The 23,451-nt window shown below is 43.2% G+C and overlaps 2 protein-coding genes across 3 annotated transcripts in view; both read left to right on the top strand.

Annotated features, from left to right (window-relative positions):
* The window catches only part of LOC112390602 (serum amyloid A protein-like), a 6,108-nt gene extending 5,457 nt beyond the window's left edge, over positions 1-651 (top strand). The window contains exon 4 of the mRNA XM_024731588.1: positions 359-651. Within this exon, the coding sequence (XP_024587356.1) occupies positions 359-521 (163 nt within the window). The 3' untranslated portion in view covers positions 522-651. The remainder of the gene's footprint in view (positions 1-358) is intronic.
* Positions 652-16,699: 16,048 nt separating this feature from the next.
* Positions 16,700-20,910, top strand: LOC112390603 (serum amyloid A-2 protein-like). Of its 2 annotated transcripts, none has more exons than XM_024731589.1 (4): positions 16,700-16,791; positions 17,363-17,457; positions 19,974-20,112; positions 20,503-20,910. In XM_024731589.1, the coding sequence occupies exons 2-4, from the start codon at positions 17,367-17,369 to the stop codon at positions 20,663-20,665; spliced, it is 393 nt and encodes a 130-aa protein (XP_024587357.1). In that variant the 5' UTR covers positions 16,700-16,791; positions 17,363-17,366; the 3' UTR covers positions 20,666-20,910. The 2 variants fall into 2 exon arrangements, with proteins under 2 accessions (XP_024587357.1, XP_024587358.1); XM_024731590.1 differs by having other exon boundaries at positions 16,752-16,796.
* Positions 20,911-23,451: the final 2,541 nt, after the last annotated feature.

The raw sequence follows: 23,451 nt of genomic DNA, 5'->3' as shown, positions 1-23,451 counted from the left end.
CCCGTGTCCCCTGCATCGGCAGGCGGAGTCTCAACCACTGCACCACCAGGGAAGCCCTGGCCTCTCCTCCTGTTATTCACCCTCACCCTCTGTGTCCTGTGTGGGGTCTGAGTGGCTGAAGAGCAGAGCAAGGCTGGTGGGACAGACGATTCCCAAGCCTCCCCCATGGGTGCTGTTCACCCAGCATAAGGGGACCCGCAGGGCTGAGGTGGGCTGAGCCCCGGCAGCCTCAGGCTTCATCCCCTCTTTCCTAGCTCCTGTCAGAGTCCTTGATTCCTTGGAAAGAGGAGAGATGGGGAGGGTGGGTTGTTGCTCGTCAGCCCTGGAGTAATCCCCTACCTGCCCTCCTCCATTCCAGCGATGCCAGAGAGAATCTTCAGAGAGTCACAGACCTTTTTCGGCATGGAGACAGTGGCCACGGAGTGGAGGACTCAAAGGCCGACCAGTTTGCCAATGAATGGGGCCGGAGCGGCAAAGACCCCAATTACTTCAGACCTGCAGGCCTGCCCGACCAGTACTGAGCTGCCTCTCACTCTGCTCAGGAGACGACGGGGCTGTGAGCCCCCAAGGGCAGGGACGCTGAGCTAGTGAGTCCTCTGTCCACAGAAGCCAGCAGATCTAATAAATGCTTAAGAGATTGAATGTTGAAAACCGTGTGTTTTTCTTTGATATAAGGACAGCCTGTTTGTTCCCAAGGGGTGATGGCTGGGCACCCACGTGAAGGCCGAGTCTGTGCCTGTGTCTTGGGTGTCGGGGCCACAGTCTCAGCATCAGACAGGGCAGACACCCTGCTCCACCCCTTCCCCTAATCAGACCCGCTCCCCTCCAGGCCCCTCTGGTTACAGTGGTGCTCTTTCTAGGCCCTTCTGCATTCAGGCCTCTTCACTCCCTGACAGTTGTGTCCTGTCAGCTTCTCTGCCCTGGGGTCTAGTGCCCTTAGTTCGTCCTCAGTGGTGTCTGTGTGCGGGCAGGGGACACAGCCTCGGGACGACTGGATCGTGGAATCCTGCTCCAGCAGCTGCACCTTGATCTTCTCTTCATTTCTCAGCAACACCTACAAATCCATCTATGAACCAATTTCTGTCTGTGCCATCCAGAAGTGCCTCCAACGCTGTTTCCCTTCACTCTATATTCCTTGCCTTATGCAAGTGTCCAGGAATAAACATGTCCACAAACGGAGGCATAGGGACAACATCGAGATTAGGTATCAGGAGGTTTTGTATTGCATTGGATATGTATCAGGTCCTTGAGAAGAAGTCCTTTTCCCTCCCTGGACCCTTCCCAACAGAGGAAAGCCAGCAGCATGTTACTCTTTTTCCAGTCATGCCGCATGGCTTGTGGGATCTTAGTTCTCCCCCCAGGGCTTGAACCCAGGCCCACGGCAGTGAGAGCTCCAAGTCTTAACCACTGGACTGCCCCGGAAGTCCCAGCATTCTACTTCTTACTGAGGAAAACAGTGTCTAATAAAAGGGGTTTGGGCCTGTTAGAGCACAGGAATTACCTGTGACTCTATAAATCACAAATTCCTAGATAAACCAATAACCTTCTTCCTTGGATAAAAATTTGGTTTTGGTGTTTGGTTTTTTCAGATTACAGATTCCAAGAAGTAAAATGATCTAACACTTTAAAGAGTGGGGAACAGGGGCTTCTGTGGTGGCACAGTGGTTAAGGATCCACCTGCCAATGCAGGGGACACGGGTTCGAGCCGTAGTCCGGGAAGATCCCACATGCCGCAAAGCAACTAAGCCTGTGCACCACAACTACCGAGCCTGCGCTCTAGAGCCCACAAGCCACAACTACTGATCCCACACGCCACAACTACAGAAGCCCGCGCGGCTAGAGCCCGTGCTCCGCAGCAAGAGAAGCCAACGCAATGAGAAGCCCACGCACCGCAACGAAGAGTAGCCCCCACTCGCCGCAACTAGAGAAAGCCTGCGTGCAGCAACGAACACCCAATGCAGCCAAAAAAAACAAAGAATGGTGAATAGACTTCTGTATCCAACTTTTATTTCAAGTAATAAAAAGGCTGAGTATTAAATTTTTCCTATTTACAATAATTTGGAGAACTTGCTTTATCCAAACTTTCAAGTCATCCTTTCTCCTACTTTTCCTTTCTTTCCCCTCATTTTGCAAAACTCTATACCTTCAGTACCTGGGATAGAAATCTAATAGTGAACATTCTCATAACAGGAGTCTCCTTACAACCTGGGGTCTGTTGAGACTTTACCACTAGAGCCCTAAACTCAGCAGTGCTTTGAGCCTGTTCTTGCCAGCCAATCTGCCACCATGCTCTCCCGAATCCCAGTTACCCTGCTCCTGCTTTATTTTGTCAGACTCGCTTTTCTGAGACACAGCCTCTACGTACACCTCTGACAGTGCGTTCTGATGGGAACTGTATGAGAAAGTTCTCCTGTGACTAACGACCTTATAGACACAGTTATTCTTCCTCCTTGACAAGGAAATTAAACTTGTCTTTCCCCTACAGAGATCATTTCATCATGAATCGTCTCCCCTTAGGAGTGCTCCTGAATCCCACTTTCAGGGTAGAAGTGTGTGCCGGTTATCAGTTTATTTACTCTGAACTCCACGTCCACCCTTCTTTGCCCCGCTTGTGATACTGGAACTGGTAAACATTTCTCCTGTGCCAGCTGGGCACGGTGTTAACCTCTGTCCTTTCAGGGCGCAGGAGGGACGTTGTAGGACGTGGCAGTGAGAGCTCCAAGTCTTAACCACTGGACTGCCCCGGAAGTCCCAGCATTCTACTTCTTACTGAGGAAAACAGTGTCTAATAAAAGGGGTTTGGGCCTGTTAGAGCACAGGAATTACCTGTGACTCTATAAATCACAAATTCCTAGATTGTGCTTGTTCCTCACATGGGCAAAACCTTGCAGAGTCCACACAGTCAGTAACAGCTTTCCCAATAAAGCACCACATTGAAAACCCTGAGTTCAATCCACATCACTCTTCACTCTTGCACGTTTTCCTCTTCCTCTTTATAGTCAGACTTGTTGAAAACCTGCCCATCTGCACTTTCTGATTCCTCGCTTCTGACTCACACTTGAACCCACACCAGCCTGTCCTCTGTCCCCACCACTCAGCAAAACAGCTCTGGTCACCACTGACCTCCATGCTGCCAAAACAATGGACATGTTTCTCTCCTCTGAGCCATGCTCAGCACAGTTGTCCTCTCCCTCCTTCCTGGAAGGTTCTCTCTTGGCTTCATAGTACCACACTCTCCTTTTGCTTCCCTTCAGTTTTCCTTTATCTCCTTAGCTGGGTCTTTTCATCTCCCCAAACTCTAAGTGTCCCTCAGACTTGGTTCTGGGCTCGCACTTTTTATTTCTCTGTATTCTCCCCAACAAGCGCAGCAAATAGTATCTACATGCTGACGGCTCTGAAACTTATATCTCCCCCTCCGAACCTGGTTTCCAACCTCCATGCTTGTTTATCTGATTGCCCTCCTGAAACCTCTGATTGGATGGCTTCCAGAGATCTCACACTCTGCTTGTCCAAAGGAAACGCGCATCTCCGTCCAGAACTCTTCACCCCCAGGCCACTCCGATTCAGCAAACGACACGACTCTTCCCTCTGTGGCTCACCCCAGATATTGGGAAATGTGCTTGATGCTTCCCTTGCCTTTACCTCCACATCCAATCCACTAGCAAGCCCTGTGATTCTACTTCCAAAATTCATCTCTAGCCCATCAGCTTGGTCTCACGTGCACCTCCACGTTCCTGGCCACACCTGTTCTCACCTGGGTTCCTGCAACAGCTGTCTCAGTAGTCTCCCCATCTTCATGGCTTCCGCCTCTGCTTAAGTGTGTCTGTAGAGTTTATCATCTAAGCTAAGTCACTTTCCATTGTGAAAGGGGCATTATTGATAATTATACCTGGATGACAGGAAGAAGCTGGAACTGTCCTGGGCAAAAGAGAGCATGTAGTTACCCTACCTCTCAGTCTAGCATACAAACTATACTCAGATCATGTCTCTCCCCTCCTTAAAATCCTTCAATGGATTCCCATGTCCCTTAAAATATAATCCAGGTGCTTAACATGGCTTACAAAGCCCAGTGTGATCTGTCCCTGGCCACCCTCCAGCAGCATCTCATGCCACCCCTTCCCAAGCTCCCCACTCTCCAGTATCACCAACAAACCAAGATTTTCTTTGGCACAGGACGTTTGCAGGTGACATTTTCTCTGCCCACATACTCCTCTGCTCGCTTTTCACAAGGATGGGAATGTCTCACCTGTGGGGCTCTCCCGAATTCACTCTTTCTTGAGAGAGGCCTTCCTGGTCATCCTGGCTGACCCACTCTGGTTATTCTTTACAGTTTACCAATTTTTAACATGTGGGATTCTTTTACTCAATTTTTGGTTTATTCTTCTAATTTTTGTTTGGATTTTCTTTTGGTCCATCTTCCTCCCTTGTATTATAAAATCAGTGAGAGAAGTGACCATTTCTCTCTTGTTCACCCCTAATATCCAGTACCTGGCATATAATGGCATCTCAACAAATGCTTATTGAAAATGAACAATTGACCTAATCTTTTATTTTACTAATACAAGAAAGGTTTTCTTTCAAAGAAGGTCAGACTAGTTATAAGGAAGAGGAAGGAGCTAAGGAAGAGGGAGACAAGAAAGGTAAAGAAGAAGGAATAAGAGCAGAGTCAAGGGGAAGCAAGAGGCAGAGGGATCAAGCCCACAAAGGATGCTTAAGCCCAAGGGGAGCAGAAACTTCTCTAGCTCTGAGAAAGGAACGAGGGTGAAGAGAGTGGGGTCAGGGGATGCAGCACATTTGAGATGGACGACAGGGACCTGCGGGAATCTGGTTGCACCTGCTCTTGCTGTAGGTGAGTGTCCCCGGGACTCGTCACACTCCAGTGCGTTTGCCCGTTTTCTTGTCTGTCTTTAGAGCCAGTAGGTAGGGGACCCAAGGGCAAAGGCCTGTCTCTTTTACTGTGTGTTGTCATTGTATCCACAGTGCCTGTCATAGGGCCTCACAAATAGTAGCTGCTTTATAAATATTTGTTGAAATGAATGAATAAAGTCTGAGAAGAGTATTGTTCGGAAGTGGACAGAACTGGGGGGAGGGTCTGGGAGTTGTAGAAAGTATGGATGTGGTTTGGACCTGCAGAACGTGGAAGTGAGTCACTCTGAGGTGACTACTAAAACTGTACAAATATCATACTCACACCAGCCAAAATGATACAATTTTACTTCATCATAGAAAATATTCAGTTTCCTCCAACGATACTGTGCGCACTCCCTCATAGAAATGAAAATGAGGAACGCCACGTGCAAATAAACTGTTAGTCGTTGTGGTAGCTGATGAGACGCCTTGGGAGAAATAAATGAATATTTTGAATTTCCAAAGTACTGTGCTGACTATCAGAGGGGCAAGTTAGCAGAGAACACTCTGTGAGACTAGAGGAGGGGAAAAGGACACACTGTATTTCGCTGAGTCTAAGACCCCTAGACTGAAAGATGTGTTACTATTTATACACCACCAAGAAAAAAAGATGCTACCATTTAGCTTCAGACATAATGTTTTCTTATCACTCTGAATTTTTATTTTACACTTACTGAGAGAGTTCTTTTAAACTTAGACATAGATTTTAATCTTATATCACTCTTGTGTATAAACAAAAAGGAAAGCATACACAAAATTAATCCTAAAACAATGACAACAATTTCATGAGTGCTGCCTGGTCATTAGTGAATGTAAGACACATCCTAATTTCAGAAAAGTATAATCAAGAAATGTGTGTCCTAGAAATGATGAAATATGAGATTTAAATGTAAACCTATGCAAGTTCTCTCTCTCTCACTATATTTTCTGAGAAGAAATAATAATAAGCTTTGAGCTATTATTAACCATCAGGTGTGATGGGGGTGCTCCTGAGGTGAGGTTCAGCTTCATACCAGCCCCTCAGCTATGGAGGACCTCCCCAGAGAGGAGCAGGTTATCCACAACTAGTCCTGATGATGGTCCATGTTCCAAGCTCCCTCCTTAGCTGAGGTGTCACCTCACCTGGCAGAGCACTGCCTTTATTCTAACCCCAGAATGACTGAGAGCCTCTTCTCTTCCTGCAGAGGTGGCAGATGGGAAAGAGCTCACCCCATCTCCTTCCTAGTCACACTCCACCACTGCCTCTTTAAACTCTGCTGGCATGGGTGCTCCAACCTTTTAGAAATCCCCAGAACAGTCACCGGCTCCTACACATGTCAACTCTCTCAAGAACTCCCTCACCGCACTCCCGTCTGCTTTGATAGGGGCACCAGAATGAGCTGGGAGTGTTTGCAGTGAGCACGCACCCAGCTGAGAACCGGACAGGCATTCTTCTATTCTTCTTGGCACCCTGAACCAATTTGAGGAAATCACCTATCTCCACAAATACTGCACTCCCGACAAGACTGACGACACTGCCGTCTCTCCCTCCCTTTCCTCTGGCGTTTCCTAAGTGGACCAGAGGTGGAATGGGTTGGAGAGGTGTTGATTGCAGAGGCCGGCACTGCTGCCTCTTTGTCAGCCTTGGGAGTTTACTGAGGTCTGGCCCTGCTTCCTGGATGTCCTCTCTAGGATGTGGGGTACTTGGAGCCGCTGTGTCCTCAGCTGTGGGTGATAGAAAAGAAGCATCACTCGACAGCCTGTTTTTCACTCTCAGGTGCATAGGGAGCCCTTTGACCATTCTCTAGTTTCCCAGGTTTGCTTTTTGAAATCTGTAATTATGGGAAAGAAGACCCAGGTCCTCTCTGAGGATAGTGTGCTTGGTTTACACACACATTTATTACCTGTGGAGTCCTGTCAAACCACTCTGTTTAAACCATAGTTGCAAAATCGCCCGTCAATGACCCACTGATACGTTTCCTGAAAGAGTTGGACAAATGGGCAATAACTCAGGCTGGCCAGCGTGCCTAGTTCCCGAACGACCTGACCTGGGAGGGAGCCAGTGCACTGAGATCATCCTTTATTCTCTGCAGGGTGGACTTGGGACTGTCCAAAATAGTCTAACAAAGAGTCTCTAAAAACCTCAATTTATCCTTCCAGTAAAGATGCCTACAGAACTCATTCGTCCTTTTTTTCACTATTCAACACCCGTTTAATGAGCCCCCCAGTATGTGGCAGGAACGCTTCTGGGCGCTGGGAACCTGAGATAGACAAGATCAGTGCTCTCATGCGGGTAACATTCCACTGGAGAGGTATTATTAAGCTAATCAGTATTTAATGAAATTGAATTAAAATATATTGTCTAGTTATTTGGTTATGTGCTAATAACGGCTGCCAAGTTCAGGTGTCAACTCTATAACCTATGGTTAAGAATCCAAACGCCCAGTCTTCACAGGCTGGATTTGAATTTCGGCTTTGCCACTGACTGTGGTAGGTAAGGGTAGTAACATGCAAAAATGATTATGATAAGCTGTGGAGTGAAAAAGCAGAACATAAAACGATAGTATTATATCACCCTGTTTTTGTTTATGGGTTCATATGTCTACATGCACTGAGACAATAGATTGGAAACATGACGTTTCTACAGAGGTTCTTCCTGCACACCGGTCCCCCACCCCCACCACCGCGCCCGCCCCGTCTAGGCTGATGAAATTCGTATTGCTTTTATTTTCATTTTTATACTTAGTTTAAATTTTTTGATTTTCTTCAGTGAACATGTTTGTCCAATAAGAGTCATTAAGTCTGCCTGTGTCTAGGCATTTTCCTAGGTACTGAGTACGATGGCGAAGAAAACCAACAACCCAGTTCCTGTCCTGATCGGGATTCCAAGGATGAGATAAGGAAAAACAGCAAATGTCCATTTATAATATAGTTGACTTGTATATGGCTCTCTCTCTTTACACACACACCTCCCCACAACAACACTAAATGTGCAAACACATACGTACACATAAATAACGCACCCAAATTAATAACGATTATAAAATAAGAATCGATAAACCTGTCAGAGTCACATAAAAAATTTATAATGGAAGATAAGAGGAAAAAAGATGTCCCTAATCTTTTTTCTGCTGCGGCCTCTCCCGTTGCTGAGCACAGGCTCGGGACGCGCAGGCCCAGCGGCCATGGCTCACGGGCCCAGCCGCTCCGCGGCATGTGGGATCCTCCCGGACCGGGACACGAACCTGCGTCCCCTGCATCGGCAGGCGGACTCTCAACGACTGCGCCACCAGGGTAGCCCAGATGTCCCTAATCTTTAGGTACCATATTCCATCTGTTAATAATCCTATTCTGACTTTCTTTTCCATATGATTTCTTTTTCTCTCAGGACTGCATTTCTTTCAGTGTTAAACAATGTGTTTCCAGCGCTTGACCTTGAAAACTATAGGCCCTACTCGTCTCTGGCAAAAGAAGTCTCCTCAAGTTAAGAAATAGAAAATGTTCCCTCTCTCCTGGAGCTGCAAGAATAGCAGATAGGATCACAAAAACTGTATCTAGAAAAGTTATTTCTAACAGAGGAGTTTCTTAAAAAAACAACAACAAAAGAGACATCAGAGATTGTCACTGTGTCCTGTGAGAGCAACCCTGTAATACTTTATTTATTATTTAGACACTAATCTGTGTATTTGAAGCAAAATTCTTTTTTGATGGAAGCTTTTAGACTGGAAAAGTGGATAGCTGGGTCATGCCAAGGCAACGGCACTGAGCTATAGAAACCCTCAAAACTGTTGGAGGGCATGTGGGCAGGGCTGCCCTCCTGGACAGCAGAGTGACACTTCACAGTGAAAACAAGGATGTGCACGCCAGAATATCACTCTTTTGATATACATGGCACATTGCGGATGTCATCTTTTTTCTGGTCTAATGCATGTAACGTCTGCTTGTTTCATTTGCATTTTTCTGGTTACTAATGATTTGTGCATCCCTCTGTGAGCTTATTACTTCTTGTGTGTTGTCTGTAAACTATTTTTTGTGTACCTTTCACCCATTTTTCTATTGGGGTTGCCGTCTTTTTCTTAATGATTCACAGAAGTTCCTTGTATATTTGAAATATTAATCCCTTGCCGTAATTTAGACGTTGTCTTTTCCCATTCTCTATCTGAAAATAAATTCTTAATTTTCATGTAATGAAATACCATTTTATGTCTTGTACTTTTGAAGTTTTCTTTTTCTTTTTTTTTTTTTTTTTTTTTGTGGTACGCGGGCCTCTCACTGTTGTGGCCTCTCCCGTTGCAGAGCACAGGCTCCAGACGCGCAGGCTCAGCGGCCATGGCTCACGGGCCCAGCCGCTCACGGGCCCAGCCGCTCCGCGGCATGTGGGATCTTCCCAGACCGGGGCACGAACCCGTGTCCCCTGCATTGGCAGGCGGACTCTCAACCACTGCGCCACCAGGGAAGCCCGCTTTTGAAGTTTTGTTTAAGAATTTTTTCCTCATCTCTACATCACAAATATATTATTTGATATTCTTTTCTATTAACTTTATAGTTTTACCTTCATGTTTATGTATTTAATACTTCTGGAGTGAACATTTGTATACGTATTAGGTAAGGATCCAGTTTTATTTTTCTCTTTCCAAAACTATTAAGTAACCCATCCTGTCTTCAATGATTTGTGATGTCTCCTTGATCGTACACTAATGTCCTATATGTGTGACCCTAGCTCTGTACTCTCTATTCTATCCCATTGGTCAATATATCTTTTGTTGAGCAAATACTACTGTTTTTTACTGTGCTCTTCTGTACATCTTAACACCTCGTATGGTAAGTGCCTCTTCTTAATATTCTCCTTTTTTAGGATTGACTTTTGTATGCATGAACCTTTACTTCTTGATATGAATTTTGGAGTAATTTTCCTCAGTTCTGGGAAAATTCAACTGGAATTTTCATTAGAATTGCATTAAATTTGTGGATTAATTTGTGGTAGAATCAACATGTCTACAATATTAAGTCATCCCATCAGTGAGCCAGGAACTTCTCTCCATTTGTTTGAATCATCTTTTAAGGTGTTTATTAGAGGTTTGAAATCTCCATTGTGGTGCTGTGTATTACTGGTGAAACCAGTCCTTAGGAATTTTATAGTTATGTTGTTACCATGAATTGTTTATTATTATTAATCATATTTTCCATTTTGTTATTTCTGCTATGGAGAAATGATCTGGCTTTTGGATCAAGTGTTGGGCAACCTTATTAAATTTCCTTAGTAATTCTATAGTTTGTTGATTTGGTGTGCTTTTTGAGGTTGAAGATTATACTAACTGCAAATATGACAGTTTCATCTCTGCCTTTCCAATCCTTGTATCTCTTACTTTTGAAATTTTCTGTGGCATTGGCCAGGGCTTCCAGAGCTGTGTTACACAACAGTGGTGATAGTAGCATTCCTTTTCTCATTCCAGATCCTGAACGGCAATGAATTAAAGGTTTTTCCATTAAATAAAATATGTGCTGTAGCTTTTTGGCAAATAACCTTATAAAATTAAGAAATTTCACTTTGATACATAGTTTTCTAAAGGATTTTTAAAAAGAAACCATAAATATGCCTTCAGCTTTATCAAATGCTTTTTAAAAATCAGTTGAGATAATATAATTTTCTCCTTTAAGCTATCATTGTGGTGAATTACATTGATTCTGTAATGTTGGCATTCCAAGAATAAACCGCACTCAATTATGAGGCACCTTTAATACTCATATTTGGTTTGGTAACACTATGCTGTGTTTTGAATTTTTTGCACCTTTGGAATTGAAATGGGACTATTGTTTTCTTGTACTGTCCACTCTTGTTTTAGAACCAAGTTACTCTAGCTTCTTTAAAATGGCTGTCCAACTTCATTCTTTTTCGGTTTTCTACAACAATCTGTGTAACTTAGAATTAACTGTCCCCTGAGATTTTAGCAGACTGTCTTGAAAAACCATCTGGCTTTAGTGGAGGATACTGGGAGGAGAGATCTTTGACAACCACTTCTACTTATCTAATACTTATTTGTTTTCCTAAAGATGTCTATGTCTCTTTGCATCAAAAGGATGCTTACTTAAACAAATAACCTTGAGGGTGTTAGTTCATCTAAATTAACAAACGGTGTGTCACCAGTAAGTTGATTATATGAATACCTGAGAACAGTGACTCTGTATTAAGCCCAAATTTGAACAAGGAAAGGGGAACTCAGATTAATCTCATTTGGGTCTATATAGGGAATCTCTGTCTCTGTCAACTGGTTCTAACCAGCTCAGAATAATGCTGCTGAAGAGCTTGTATGCTGAGAAACGCTATAGTCATTTAAAGGTAGGATAATTATTGGGTTTGGTTGTGTTGCAGTTATTGTTGTTGGGTTTTGTTTGCCGCGCCATGCGGCATGTAGGATCCCAATTCCCCCACCAGGGATCAAACCCACGTCCCCCACATTGGAAAAATGGAGTCTTAACCACTGGACCACCAGGGAAGTCCAGTCGTTGTTGTTGATGGCTGTCTTGTGGCTTCTGCCAGAAGAATGCAGGTGCAGTCTTACGTGTGAGCCACCAGTGGTTGACTGAGAGGAGAAACGCGGTAGATCTGTTCTCTTAAATGGCTGTTTCTAGGTTTGATAGTGAGTTGTGTTAGACTTGTGTGTGATTCTAGGAAGTCGGTCATTTCTTTATGACACTTGCAGTCCAGTGGAGGGTGTTTTCCCACACTCTTGGAGCATGGGAAGAGTGAGAAGCCCCCCAGAGCAGAAACCACCCACCTCCTAGCAGGTTGCCTCGCCTCAGTATTAGGGAGCTGCTGCCCTCTACCAGATAAACATATAGGCAAGTGTAGCTCCTGGTCTCAGGAAGCTCAGAGCAGCTGTGTAAAAAACGTTTCCTTTTCTGATGTATGCATCTGCCCCACATGTTTGTTTTCTTGGGGAGAAAATGCAGTCATATAATCAAGAGTGTACACAAGAATTTAATACTTCTTAAGTTGTTTGAATGTAATATCTCTTTTAATCTCCCTGAGTGAACTGAAGGATAGGGAATGGAGAATCCAGCCTTTCTGGTGCTGAAGCTGTGTATTTGCAGAAGCTGCCCTTGCCTCAAGGATTGGTTTGTCAGTGCCTAGAAGAACAAAGGAAAGGACCTGTGGAACTTGGAATTAGAAGTAGTCCCAGGCGTGTGCTGGGAATTAAGAGATGGCTCTCTGGAAGAAAAAACAAAAAACAAAACCCAAAAACCCTGACTTGGGCTTCCCTAGTGGCGCAGTGGTTGAGAGTCCGCCTGCCGATTCAGGGGACACGGGTTTGTGCCCCGGTCTGGGAAGATCCCACATGCCACGGAGCAGCTAGGCCCGTGAGCCATGGCCGCTGAGCCTGCGCGTCCGTGCCTGTGCTCCGCAACGGGAGAGGCCACAAGAGTGAGAGGCCCGCGGACCGCAAAAAAAAAAAAAAACAACAAAAACCCCTGACTTAAGTGTTTGTCAATTTCCATGGTGTAAATACTGCCAACACGGCTAATTTCAAAAGACAAAGACTTAACAGTTGGCTTGCAAAATCCCTGAAAATGTAACAGTTAGCTCTCCTGAGCTAGTATGAGCTGATTCCAGCACACCAGAAGGTAATCCACTTCCAAAGGGTAGAGACTACCAGCTATACCTTTGAAACTAAGTGGAAAGTTTCAAAGATTTCCCAGGTGAAAATAGGAAGCAAACCAAACTCTTTTAAAAAGCACTGGCTTGGGACTTCCCTGGCAGTCCAGTGGTTAAGATTCTCAGCTCCCAATGCAGGGGGCACGGGTCTGATCCCTGGTTGGGGAACTAGGATCCTGCATGACGCACAGCATGGCCTAAAAATAAATAAATAAATAAAAACTACTGACTTTTAAAGAAAACTCTCTTGAGAGAAAAATTAAAGTTTACTTCCCACAGTGCTTGCAAAGATAGCTACGTCATAGGTTATATATATTCTGTACCTTGAGCAAATACATTAATAAGTTACAGAAGTTGGTTGTCAGAGAATGAATAAGATAATTTTCCACTTTAAAAGATGGTTCTTAATCGAAAAAAAGCTACAACAAAGGTAAGCATTAGTGTTCATCAAAAGATACCATAAAGAAACGTTTTAAAAAAGCAAATTTATTAGACAACTTTGCAGTTGCTGGGATTAAACTTATTACTCTAAACATTGATAAATAAAGGGAAAGAAAGCATTTTAAAAGAATTAGTGCATAGCTGTACATTATAATTTTGTTGAATCGTACGTTTGTTAAATATAAAACCAAATACATTACTCCCATGAAAAGGACTGAAAACATGAAAATAAAAGCCACGAGCTGGGGGAAGATATTTGTAACATACATAATCAAAAAGGCTTTATATGAAGTATAGAAAGAGCTCCTACTAATCAATAAAAAAGGAAAAAGAAATAAATATAAATTTCACAGAAGAGAAAGTACAAATGGCTCATCAATATGTAAAAATGGGGCATCTCATTGACAATCAGGAAAACACAAATTTAAACTACAATGTGATACTATTTATCACTCACCAACTTGACATAAAAAACAAATATGGCCTAGGATGTGGAGCAAGGGGGCCATGTATCCACTACTTGTGGGAATATAAATATATAAAATATAGAAATATGTATTGTAAATATATGTATATAACCATTTTGGCAAGATAATTTGGTATTACCAGCTAAGGTTCAACATAATCATATTCTATTTCACTTCTAGGTCTCTACCATTTGAACTCTTGTACTGGAATATTTGCACAAGATTGCCAGAAGCAACTGTAATAGCAAAACAGAAAAAACCCAAATGTTGAAATAAGCTGTGTTACATTCATGCTTGGCAATAGTCTTCAGCATTGAAAATGGAAGAACTACTGCAACAGTCATCAACATGCCTATGTCTACAGAACATATTGTTGACCAAAATAAGCAAATGACTAGTGAATCCATACAATAGAAATCTATTTACAGAAAGTTCAAAACCTGCAAAAACCTTAAAAATATATTGTTTATGGATATGCGTATGTGATTAAAAAAACAATTTTAAAAAAGCAAGGGAATGATAACACGAAGTTTGGGAAGGGGTTTACCTTTGGAGAAAGGGCGGGGGAAGCATGCAGCAGAGAGTGGGACACAGGGGCTTCTGCGGTGTTAGTAATATCCTGTTTCCTGGGTTGCTTGCGGGGGGCTTCCAGAGGGGGGGTACTTTAAAAGTTTTAGATGGTAAAGTAATATGTTTAATTATTCTGCCACTGATCCTTCAAATGAACAAAATTACATAAATTCTAAAACTGCTCAAAAAAACATATGGTCATAGCACACATTGTTTCTTTTTTAAAAATTTTTATTGAAGTATAGTTGATTTACAATGTGGTGTTAGTTTAGTTTCAGGTGTACAGCAAAGTGAATTGGTTATACACACATTGTTTCCTAAATCATTCTAGGAACTTCCAAATAATTTGTTGATTTTTTCGTTGGTGTGTGTATTGTCTGACACAGCTGAGACTAGTCAAGTGGTGCCCTTTCTGTGCCATGACTTGACATGGGGTAGCAGTGTACTCTTTAGTACTTACCCATCACATTGAAGTTGTTGTATGATGTGTAGTCTCAATAAGTGGAGAAAGAAAGGGTCCATGGTGCCGAATTCTTTCTGTACCCTGTAAGGTAACATGTTCAATTAATTAATGCTGGGATATAATTGACATAGAACATTATATTACTTTCATGTGTACAACATAATGATTCGATATTTGTATATAGAGTCGGCCCTCCATATCCATGAGTTTCATATCGGAGGACTTAACCAAACTTGGATCTAAAATATTTGAAAACAAAATTTCCAGAAAGTTCCAAAAAGCAGAACTTGAATTTGTTGTGCTCTGGCAACTATTTACATAGCATTTACATTGTATTAGGTATTATAAGTAAACTAGAGATGATTTAAAGTACATGGGAGGAAGTGCTTAGGTTGTGTGCGAATACTATGCCATTTTATATAAGGGACTTCAGCATCTGAGCATTTTGGTATCCACAGGGGTCTTGGAATGGATCCTCTGCAGATACTGTGGGACAACTGTATTGTGAAATGACCACCACAAGAAGTATAGAGAACATCCATCACCACACATAGTTACAATTTTTTTCTTGTGGTGAGAACTTTTAAGATTTATTCTCTTAGCAACTTTCAAATACACAATACAGTATTATTAACTATAGTTGCCATGCTGTACATTACATGCCCAGGACTTAATTATTTTATAACTGGAAGTCTGTACCTTTTGACGCCCTTCACTCCTTTTACTCATCTCCCACTCCCTGCCTCTGGCAAACATTAATCTGTTCTCTGTATCCATGAGTTCAGCTTTTGATTTTTTTTAGATTCAGCATATAAGTGAGATCATGTGGTATTTGTTTTTTCAATTTTCTTAAGTTTACTGAGGCTTGGTTTGTGACCCAAGATGTGATCTATCCTGGAGAATGTTCCATGTGCACTTGAGAAGAAAGTGTAATCTGCTGTTTTGGGATGGAATGTCCTATAAATATCAATTAAATCTATCTGGTCTATTGTGTCCTTATTTATTTTCATTTTGGATGATCTGTCCATTGGTGTAAGGGAGGTGTTAAAGTCCCCAACTATATTGTGTTACTGTTGATTTCCTCTTTTACAGCTGTCAGCAGTTGCCTTATGTATTGACGTGCTCCTATGTTGCGTGATTTCTTCTGCCTCAGTTATTCTGCTATTGATTCCTTCTAGTGTAGTTTTCATTTCAGTTACTGTATTGTTCATCTCTGTTTCTTTGTTCTTTAATTCTTCTAGGCCTTTGTTAAACAGTTCTTGCATCTTCTCAATCTTTGCCTCCATTCTTTTTCCGAGGGCCTGGATCATCTTCACTATCATTATTCTGCATTCTTTTTTTGGAAGGTTGCCTGTCTCCACTTCATTTAGTTGTTTATCTGGGGTTTTATCTTGTTCCTTCATCTGGTACATAGCCCTCTGCCTTTTCATCTTGTCTATCTTTCTGTGAATGTGGTTTTTGTTCCACAGGCTGCAGGATTGTAGTTCTTCTTGCTTCTGCTGTCTGCCCTCTGGTAGATGAGGCTATCTCTAGGGTTAATTTTTAATGCTCTTGTCCTGAAGGGTTTGCTGCCATCTTCCTATTTTCTATTTCAACTATGTTCCGTGGCAAGTGGTCTGCACTTTACAATCACCGCGAAGCTAGAGAGCCCGGGACCGCCTTGCCTTCTGGTCGTGTTCTCCAAGGGGGCGCGACCACTTAAAGACCGGCAAACCGAGCTCGATGCGCGTTCTACCACCTTCCCGCCCCCGATGCGCTTCTGCCTCCTGATGACTTACACCCGCAGGTTTCCTGGGCTTCTCTCTCCTTCCTTTCTGACTCCTGTGCCCTGGGGTCCCAGCTTCATCCTGAGCTGTCCCTTGCAATGGCCCTTTACTGCTCTTCCTTTTGCCCTGTATCCTCACATTCTTTAGGCAATCAACTCTCTTTTTCTAATATTGATTACCCTTCACAGCAAATGTCAGTACATTATTGTGTGGGGAAAAACACCCTTCCCCACCAGGAGTGAGACTGGAAACAGACAGAAGCAGCCCAACTTGCTACACTCTTGAAAACTGCCAGATTGCACAATCCAGGAGAATTAGATGTGTGTGAAAAATAACGCTGCTGTTTTGAAATGCTGTCAAGAGGAATTTCCCAAATTTCTTTCTTTCCTGTTTGTTTGGTTTTTTTTCTTTTGGTTCAAACCTGTCTTCTCATTTGCTCCACTAGCCAAGTGTCAATATATAAAGCACCAGCTCCATCTCCCAGGCAGGCAGCACAGGCAGCTCAGCTTTGCCAGGAGCCTCAGCAGGAAGGCACAGCCAACGGTGAGGTGCTAGAACTTTCCAAACTTTTCCTCTTTGGAGATTCTCTTTCTTCACCAGCATTCTTGTGCTGCAGCCCAGCCCTCTGCTTCCTTCCTGAATCTACTATTCTGACAATCAGAATTCACCAGCTGTGAATACTTTGGGGGGTAGGGGTTCCATATGCTTCTTCTGTGTGAAGTCAGTGATAGGTAGAGCAAGCATTTGTAAGTGCTTGTGCATTGTTTACCTCATCTCATATTACAGAGAGGTATAGTGCCCAAACTCCTAATGCCTTTGGGAAACTTGCTGTGCAGGTGGGTTTCAGGGCTGATAGGGGATGACTGGACTGGAAATGGTTTATACTAAAAGCCTGTTGCAATCCCTCACACAGGAAATCATTGGGATTCCAATGAGACACACGGAAATGAGAACTGGATCCTCTGTAATGCTATCTATCTATCGGCTATATATTGAGATAAAATTCAGTGGGATTTATTTTTGGAATGCAAGGGTGTATCCACATTACAAAACGAAAACAAGAACAAAAACCCAGACCTGTCATCCTTGTTTGTGTCTGCTCATCTCCCTGCAGCAGGATGAAGCTTTCCACGGGCATCATTTTCTGCTTCCTGATCCTGGGCGTCAGCAGCCAGAGATGGGCTACATTCGTCAAGGAAGCTGGTCAAGGTAAGGATCAAAGGATGGGTCAGGGGAAGGATGCATCTGCAGCTCCCAGGATTCACCTGAGCAGAGGTCACATCCCCACAGGGCAAAGACCATAAGAGGGAAAAAAAGGAGCTTGGTTTCCGTGGTAGCACTTCCCCAGGTTTTTCTGACCAGCTTTGCACCCTTGGGATTCCCAAGCCCGAGGTCACATAGAATTTGGGCCCCAACTTTCAGCAGGAGTGAGGAAGAGATCTGGATTCAGGAGGTGCATGTTCCCTAAATACAAGTGGGGCTCTGCTGCCCCCTCGTGGGCAACTAGGGATGGCTCATTTCCAAGTCTCAGGTACCATGAAGTGGGTGCATTAAATGGGTGGGGAATGTTCACCCTCCCCATCCACTTAATAATTATAACTAAAATACCTGAGCTTTTAATACCTGCTAGGCACTGTTCTAAGAGCTTCGCATGCATGAGTGAACTCCTTGTCATCCTCAGGTTTTAATCCTTTAGTCCTGCAATGTTGGTACCATTATCCCTTACCAGAGAAACTGAGGCACCAAGAAATTAAGACACCTAACAAAGTCCTCCAGCAGAGCGGGATTTAACCCAAGACATTGAGCTCCCCCAGACCTTGCTATTAACCGAGGTATTATATGCCTCCTAGACAAGAGTAGACGTGGGAGAGTGAGGGATTTGTGAACACATGTCCTGCTCTGTATCTGAGCAAATGGCAAATAGCGGGGATGTGGTGCCTTTAGAAGGCAACTTGATAGAGCTCCTCTCCCCACCACAAATGGCACAATGAATTACCTTGACAATGGTTCTACTGAGGCTGAGACCTGGCCAGAAACTGATAGCAAGAGATATGTACCTCACTAACCACAGTGAAGTAGCAAAAATTTGTTTATTTCACAAAATTATTTTGTGTTATTATTTTTCTGTGATAGTTACTGAATAATTGTTTTAAGAGTTTGCTGGCCGTTCTATCTAAATTCTCACAGACCCAGCTAAAAATATTTTTTCATCTCTTAGGTCAGTGTTTTTCAAAGGGCTGTTCTAGGGCCACATGCATGAGAATCACCGGTGGTCTGGGGTGCTTTGTGGAAGGCAGGCGCCTGGGGCCACACACAACCCTTCCCTTGAATCACAATCCCAGGGGTTGAGACTGGAAATCTGGCCTTTATTAAGCACCCCAGTTGATTTTTATGCACACCGAAGTGTGCACAGTACCTCTGGTTTTTCTGACCTTAGGTGAGAAGATATGCCAGGCATTTTCGAAATACTTTTTTTTTTTTTTTTTGCGGTACGCAGACCTCTCTCCCGTTGCGGAGCACAGGCTCCGGACGCGCAGGCTCAGCGGCCATGGCTCACAGGCCCAGCCGCCCCACGGCATGTGGGATCCTCCCGGACCGGGGCACGAACCCGCGTCCCCCGAATCGGCAGGCGGACTCTCAACCACTGCGCCACCAGGGAAGCCCCGAAATACTTTTTAAGAAAGTCTGGACTTCAAGGATCTATTTAAATCAGTAACTCAGTGGGAATAAGTATAGTAGGAATGTCATAACTCTCAACAAAACTATCTTTCCAAATGCCAAACATGACAAATATATAATATGAAGATAAGTTTTCTCATAGAGTCATCATATAAACCCTGATTATAACTCTACATTGGATTTTTCTCTTTGTCCTGGTAAGTTTTTTTTTTAACTTTGCCATTTAATTCTAGCTGATCAGAGTCCTGTCCATAACTCCCCGCTCCACATCTTCATTCTTTTTCTTTTTTTGTCCCACTCTTCCTAAGGAGTAGAGAGGTCATAGTATACTGAGCACCTACAAAGTTTTAGCCGTTAAACCTGTATTTCCTCAGTTCTTCTGTGTAACCACTCTGAGGGAGGCAACACTCCTCTATTTTATTGGAGAGGACACTGAACTTTATTTAGAGCTGGTGTGTCAGTTGCCCTTTTTCTGCATCTGATTACCCTGTTTCTTCAAAGCTCTCTTAAGGAACTCACATTTATCACCTGCTGATTGAATTTTGACAGTTGGTCAGGTCCAAATATGCCCCGGACATTCAGATGTACTCAGGACTGAGTTGTCCTCACTTTGTCCACAGGGATGGATTTCTCCCCTTGACTAGGTTGGGAGCATCCTATGTCTGCAACCTCCCTCAGAATCGTCTTTGTTCTCAACCTCTGGTCAGAGGGTTTCCTGTATCTTTCCAGGTAGAGGTCCATTGTACAACCAAACATCCCTTAAAGAGCATCCGACCTCCTCTTCACACGCATCACACACAACCAAAAACGAAGAACCAACAGACTTAGGGTGGAATCAAACAGAGTAAAACTTGCACCACGTATGATTCTCATAACATTAACCCAGGGAAGTGAAAAGTAAAGGAATATTCATTTCAAGCCAATATAATAATCTCCAAGGGCTTAGTCAAAGGCTGAAATCTGGACCCAGTGGGAGGAAAACGTTTTCTTTCTCTATTTTGCTGAGACGTGATCATGTTCATATCATCACTTTCTTTTCCTGCCAGGGGCTAAAGACATGTGGAGAGCCTACTCTGACATGAGAGAAGCCAATTACAAAAATTCCGACAAGTACTTCCACGCCCGGGGCAACTCTGACGCTGCCCGAAGGGGACCTGGGGGCGCCTGGGCTGCTAAAGTGATCAGGTACCAGGGGCCCTGAGGATGCAGGGATGGGTGTGAGAGCCTCGGACAGCCAGGAGGGGCCAAGCCCTGGAGAACTTCCTGTAGGGCTGTGGCCTCTCCTCCTCTTATCCACCCTCACCCTCTGTGTCCTGTGTGGGGTCTGAGTGGCTGAAGAGCAGAGCAAGGCTGGTGGGACAGACGATTCCCAAGCCTCCCCCATGGGTGCTGTTCACCCAGCATAAGGGGACCTGCAGGGCTGAGGTGGGCTGAGCCCAGGCAGCCTCAGCCTTCATTCCCTCTTTCCTAGCTCCTGTCAGAGTCCTTGATTCCTTGGAAAGAGGAGAGATGGGGAGGGTGGGCTGTTGCTCGTCAGCCCTGGAGTAATCCCCTACCTGCCCTTTTCCATTCCAGCGATGCCAGAGAGAGTATTCCGAGAATTACAGACCTTTTCAAGCATGGAGACAGTGGCCACGGACTGGAGGACTCAAAGGCCGACCAGTTTGCCAATGAATGGGGCCGGAGCGGCAAAGACCCCAATTACTTCCGACCTGCAGGCCTGCCCGACAAGTACTGAGCTGCCTCTCACTCTGCTCAGGAGACAGGGCTCAAACGAGTGGAGACAGTGCTGAGCTAGGTTGCTGTATTCTGTATCTGTAGTTCTTGATAGTTGATAAAGAGCACATAAAAATGTTGAACAAATGCTTGTGAAATCCAATTTGTCCTTGGCATTTGGAAACAGCATATGACAGTCTTCTTGGACACGTGAGCCTATTTAATACCATGGGGATGATCAATAAACATCATAGTTTTTAAAAAGGAGATAATGCACTAATAAACAATAGTAATAATTTGGGGTAAAACTTCACAGTCATCCACTGGTATCTGCTGGGAATTGGTTTCAGGACGCCTGCAGATACCAAAATCCACAAGTACTAAGTGCCTCATATAAAATGCCATAGTATAGTTGACTCTCCACATCCGCTGAGTGGAACCCACCCATGTGGAGAGCAGGCCAGCTGTATGTCCAGAACACAGACTATACTGTATAAACCGTATATGGACTATTATATGGACCAATTATCCATCCATAACTCCCTGTTCCAAATCATGGAAAAGATAATAAGAATACCATGAACAACTTTGGCAATAAAGCTTAAAACTTGATAAAAATCAACAAATTCTTAGAAAAATACAACTTACAAAAACTGACTCAAGAAGAAATGAAAACTTGGATTATTCTATAATTATTGTAAAAGATCAAATCTTCCCCCAGAGAAAACAACAGTCCCAGATGGTTCTATAGACAATTTAACCCTTCAAGAAAACAAATGATTGTTTTTTTATACAAACAATTCTGCCCAGTAGAAAATATCCCCATCCTTTCTGTGAGGGTAGGAAAATTTGACACCATGAAAATCGAAGGAAAATTCAAGCAGTCAGAACTTTACAAGACTTGCCTGGTGGTACAGTGGTTAAGAATCTGCCTGCCAATGCAGGGGACATGGGTTCAAGCCCTGGTCTGGGAAGATCTCACATGCCCCAGAGCAACTAAGCCCGTGTGCCACAACTACTGAGCCGTGCTCTGGAGCCTGTGAGCCACAACTACTGAGCCCACATGCCAGAACTACTGAAGCCCACGTGCCTAGAGCCCATGCTCTGCAACAAGAGAAGCCACTGCAATGAGAAGCCCATGCACTGCAACAAAGAGTAGCCCCCACTCGCCACAACTAGAGAAAGCCCATGCACAGCAACGAAGACCCAACACAGCCAAAAATAAATAAATAAATTAATTAAAAAAACTAAGTAGCTAAAAAAAATAATAACTTTACAGAATATTACCAATAACAAGTTGTGAAGCTGAAAGAAACTTTCAGCCACCGATAATTTCCTAAACTACCAATTATAATTTTTAAAAATTTAAACTATGCTAAAGACAGAATTACTTATTTTTTGTTACAGAAAATGTCCTTACAAGGTCACTGTTATATAAAAAAATGATCAAAGAAACCTCAGCAAGAAGTATATTAAAAAAGGGTTGTAAATAGGCAGAGCACAGAGGATTTTTTAGGGCAGTGAAACTAACTACTCTATATGATACTATAATGGTAGATATCTGCCATTATAAATTTCCAGAGCCATAGAATGTACAACACCAAGAGTAATCCTAATGTAAACTATGGACTCTGGGTGATAATGATGCACCAATGTAGGTTTGTCAGTTTCATCAAATGTTGTACATTGTATCTGGTGGGGAATGTTGATAATGGTGGAGGCTATGTATGAATGGGGGCAAGGGTTCTAAGGGAAATCTCTGTACCTTCTGCTTAATACTGCTGTGGCTAAAACTGCTCCAAAAATAAAGTCTACTAAAAAAGGAAAAAGGATTGTAGAAGTGTGTCAGGCTACTTACTAATAAAAGTAAGTTGCGTTCATTGCAGCTCTATTTACAATAGCCAGGACATGGAAACAACCTAAGCGCCCATCATCGGATGAATGGATAAAGAAGATGTGGCACATATACACAATGGAATATTACTCAGCCTTAAAAAGAAATGAAATTGAGCTATTTGTAATGAGATGGATAGAACTAGAGTCTGTCATACAGAGTGAAGTAAGTCAGAAAGAAAAAGACAAATACCGTATGCTAACACATATATATGGAATTTAAGGGAAAAAAATGTCATGAAGAACCTAGGGGTAAGATAGGAATAAAGACGCAGACCTACTGGAGAACGGACTTGAGGATATGGGGAGGGGGAAGGGTGAGTTTTGACAGGGCGAGAGAGAGTCATGGACATATACACACTAACAAACGTAGTAAGGTAGATAGCTGGGGGGAAGCAGCCGCAAGGCACAGGGATATTAGCTCGGTGCTTTGTGACAGCCTGGAAGTGTGGGATGGGGAGAGTGGGAGGGAGGGAGACGCAAGAGGGAAGACATATGGGATCATATGTATATGTATAGCTGATTCACTTTGTTATAAAGCAGAAACTAACACACCATTGTAAAGCAATTATACCCCAATAAAGATGTTTAAAAAAAAAAAAAAAAAAAAAAGTAAGTTGCATATTTTTCTGGATTTCATTTTAAGGTATTTGTTGGTTTCTTAAAATTGGTGATTTACTGTGATTTCTTTTTTCCCATTCTAAATAAATATTTCCTATTGTAACAAATTTAATATTTGTAATTTTGTACTGTTTCCCCTAAAAGGGGCTTCTGAAATTGCATAATTCAGGCCCCACAAAACCTGGGTCTGCCCCTGCACAAAAGGTGAAAAGATGTTTATAATTATTTGAGCCTAGGGTCTAGTTGTATTTTATGTGTTAACACACAGTATTTTTTGTCCTGTTTTAATATACC

Source organism: Neophocaena asiaeorientalis, unplaced genomic scaffold, assembly GCF_003031525.2.
Source record: "Neophocaena asiaeorientalis asiaeorientalis breed wild unplaced genomic scaffold, Neophocaena_asiaeorientalis_V1.1 scaffold571, whole genome shotgun sequence".
Taxonomy (NCBI): Eukaryota; Metazoa; Chordata; class Mammalia; order Artiodactyla; family Phocoenidae; genus Neophocaena; species Neophocaena asiaeorientalis.
The sequence above is the reverse complement of the archived record's forward strand: the minus strand, read 5'-3'. Positions and strand labels throughout refer to the sequence as shown.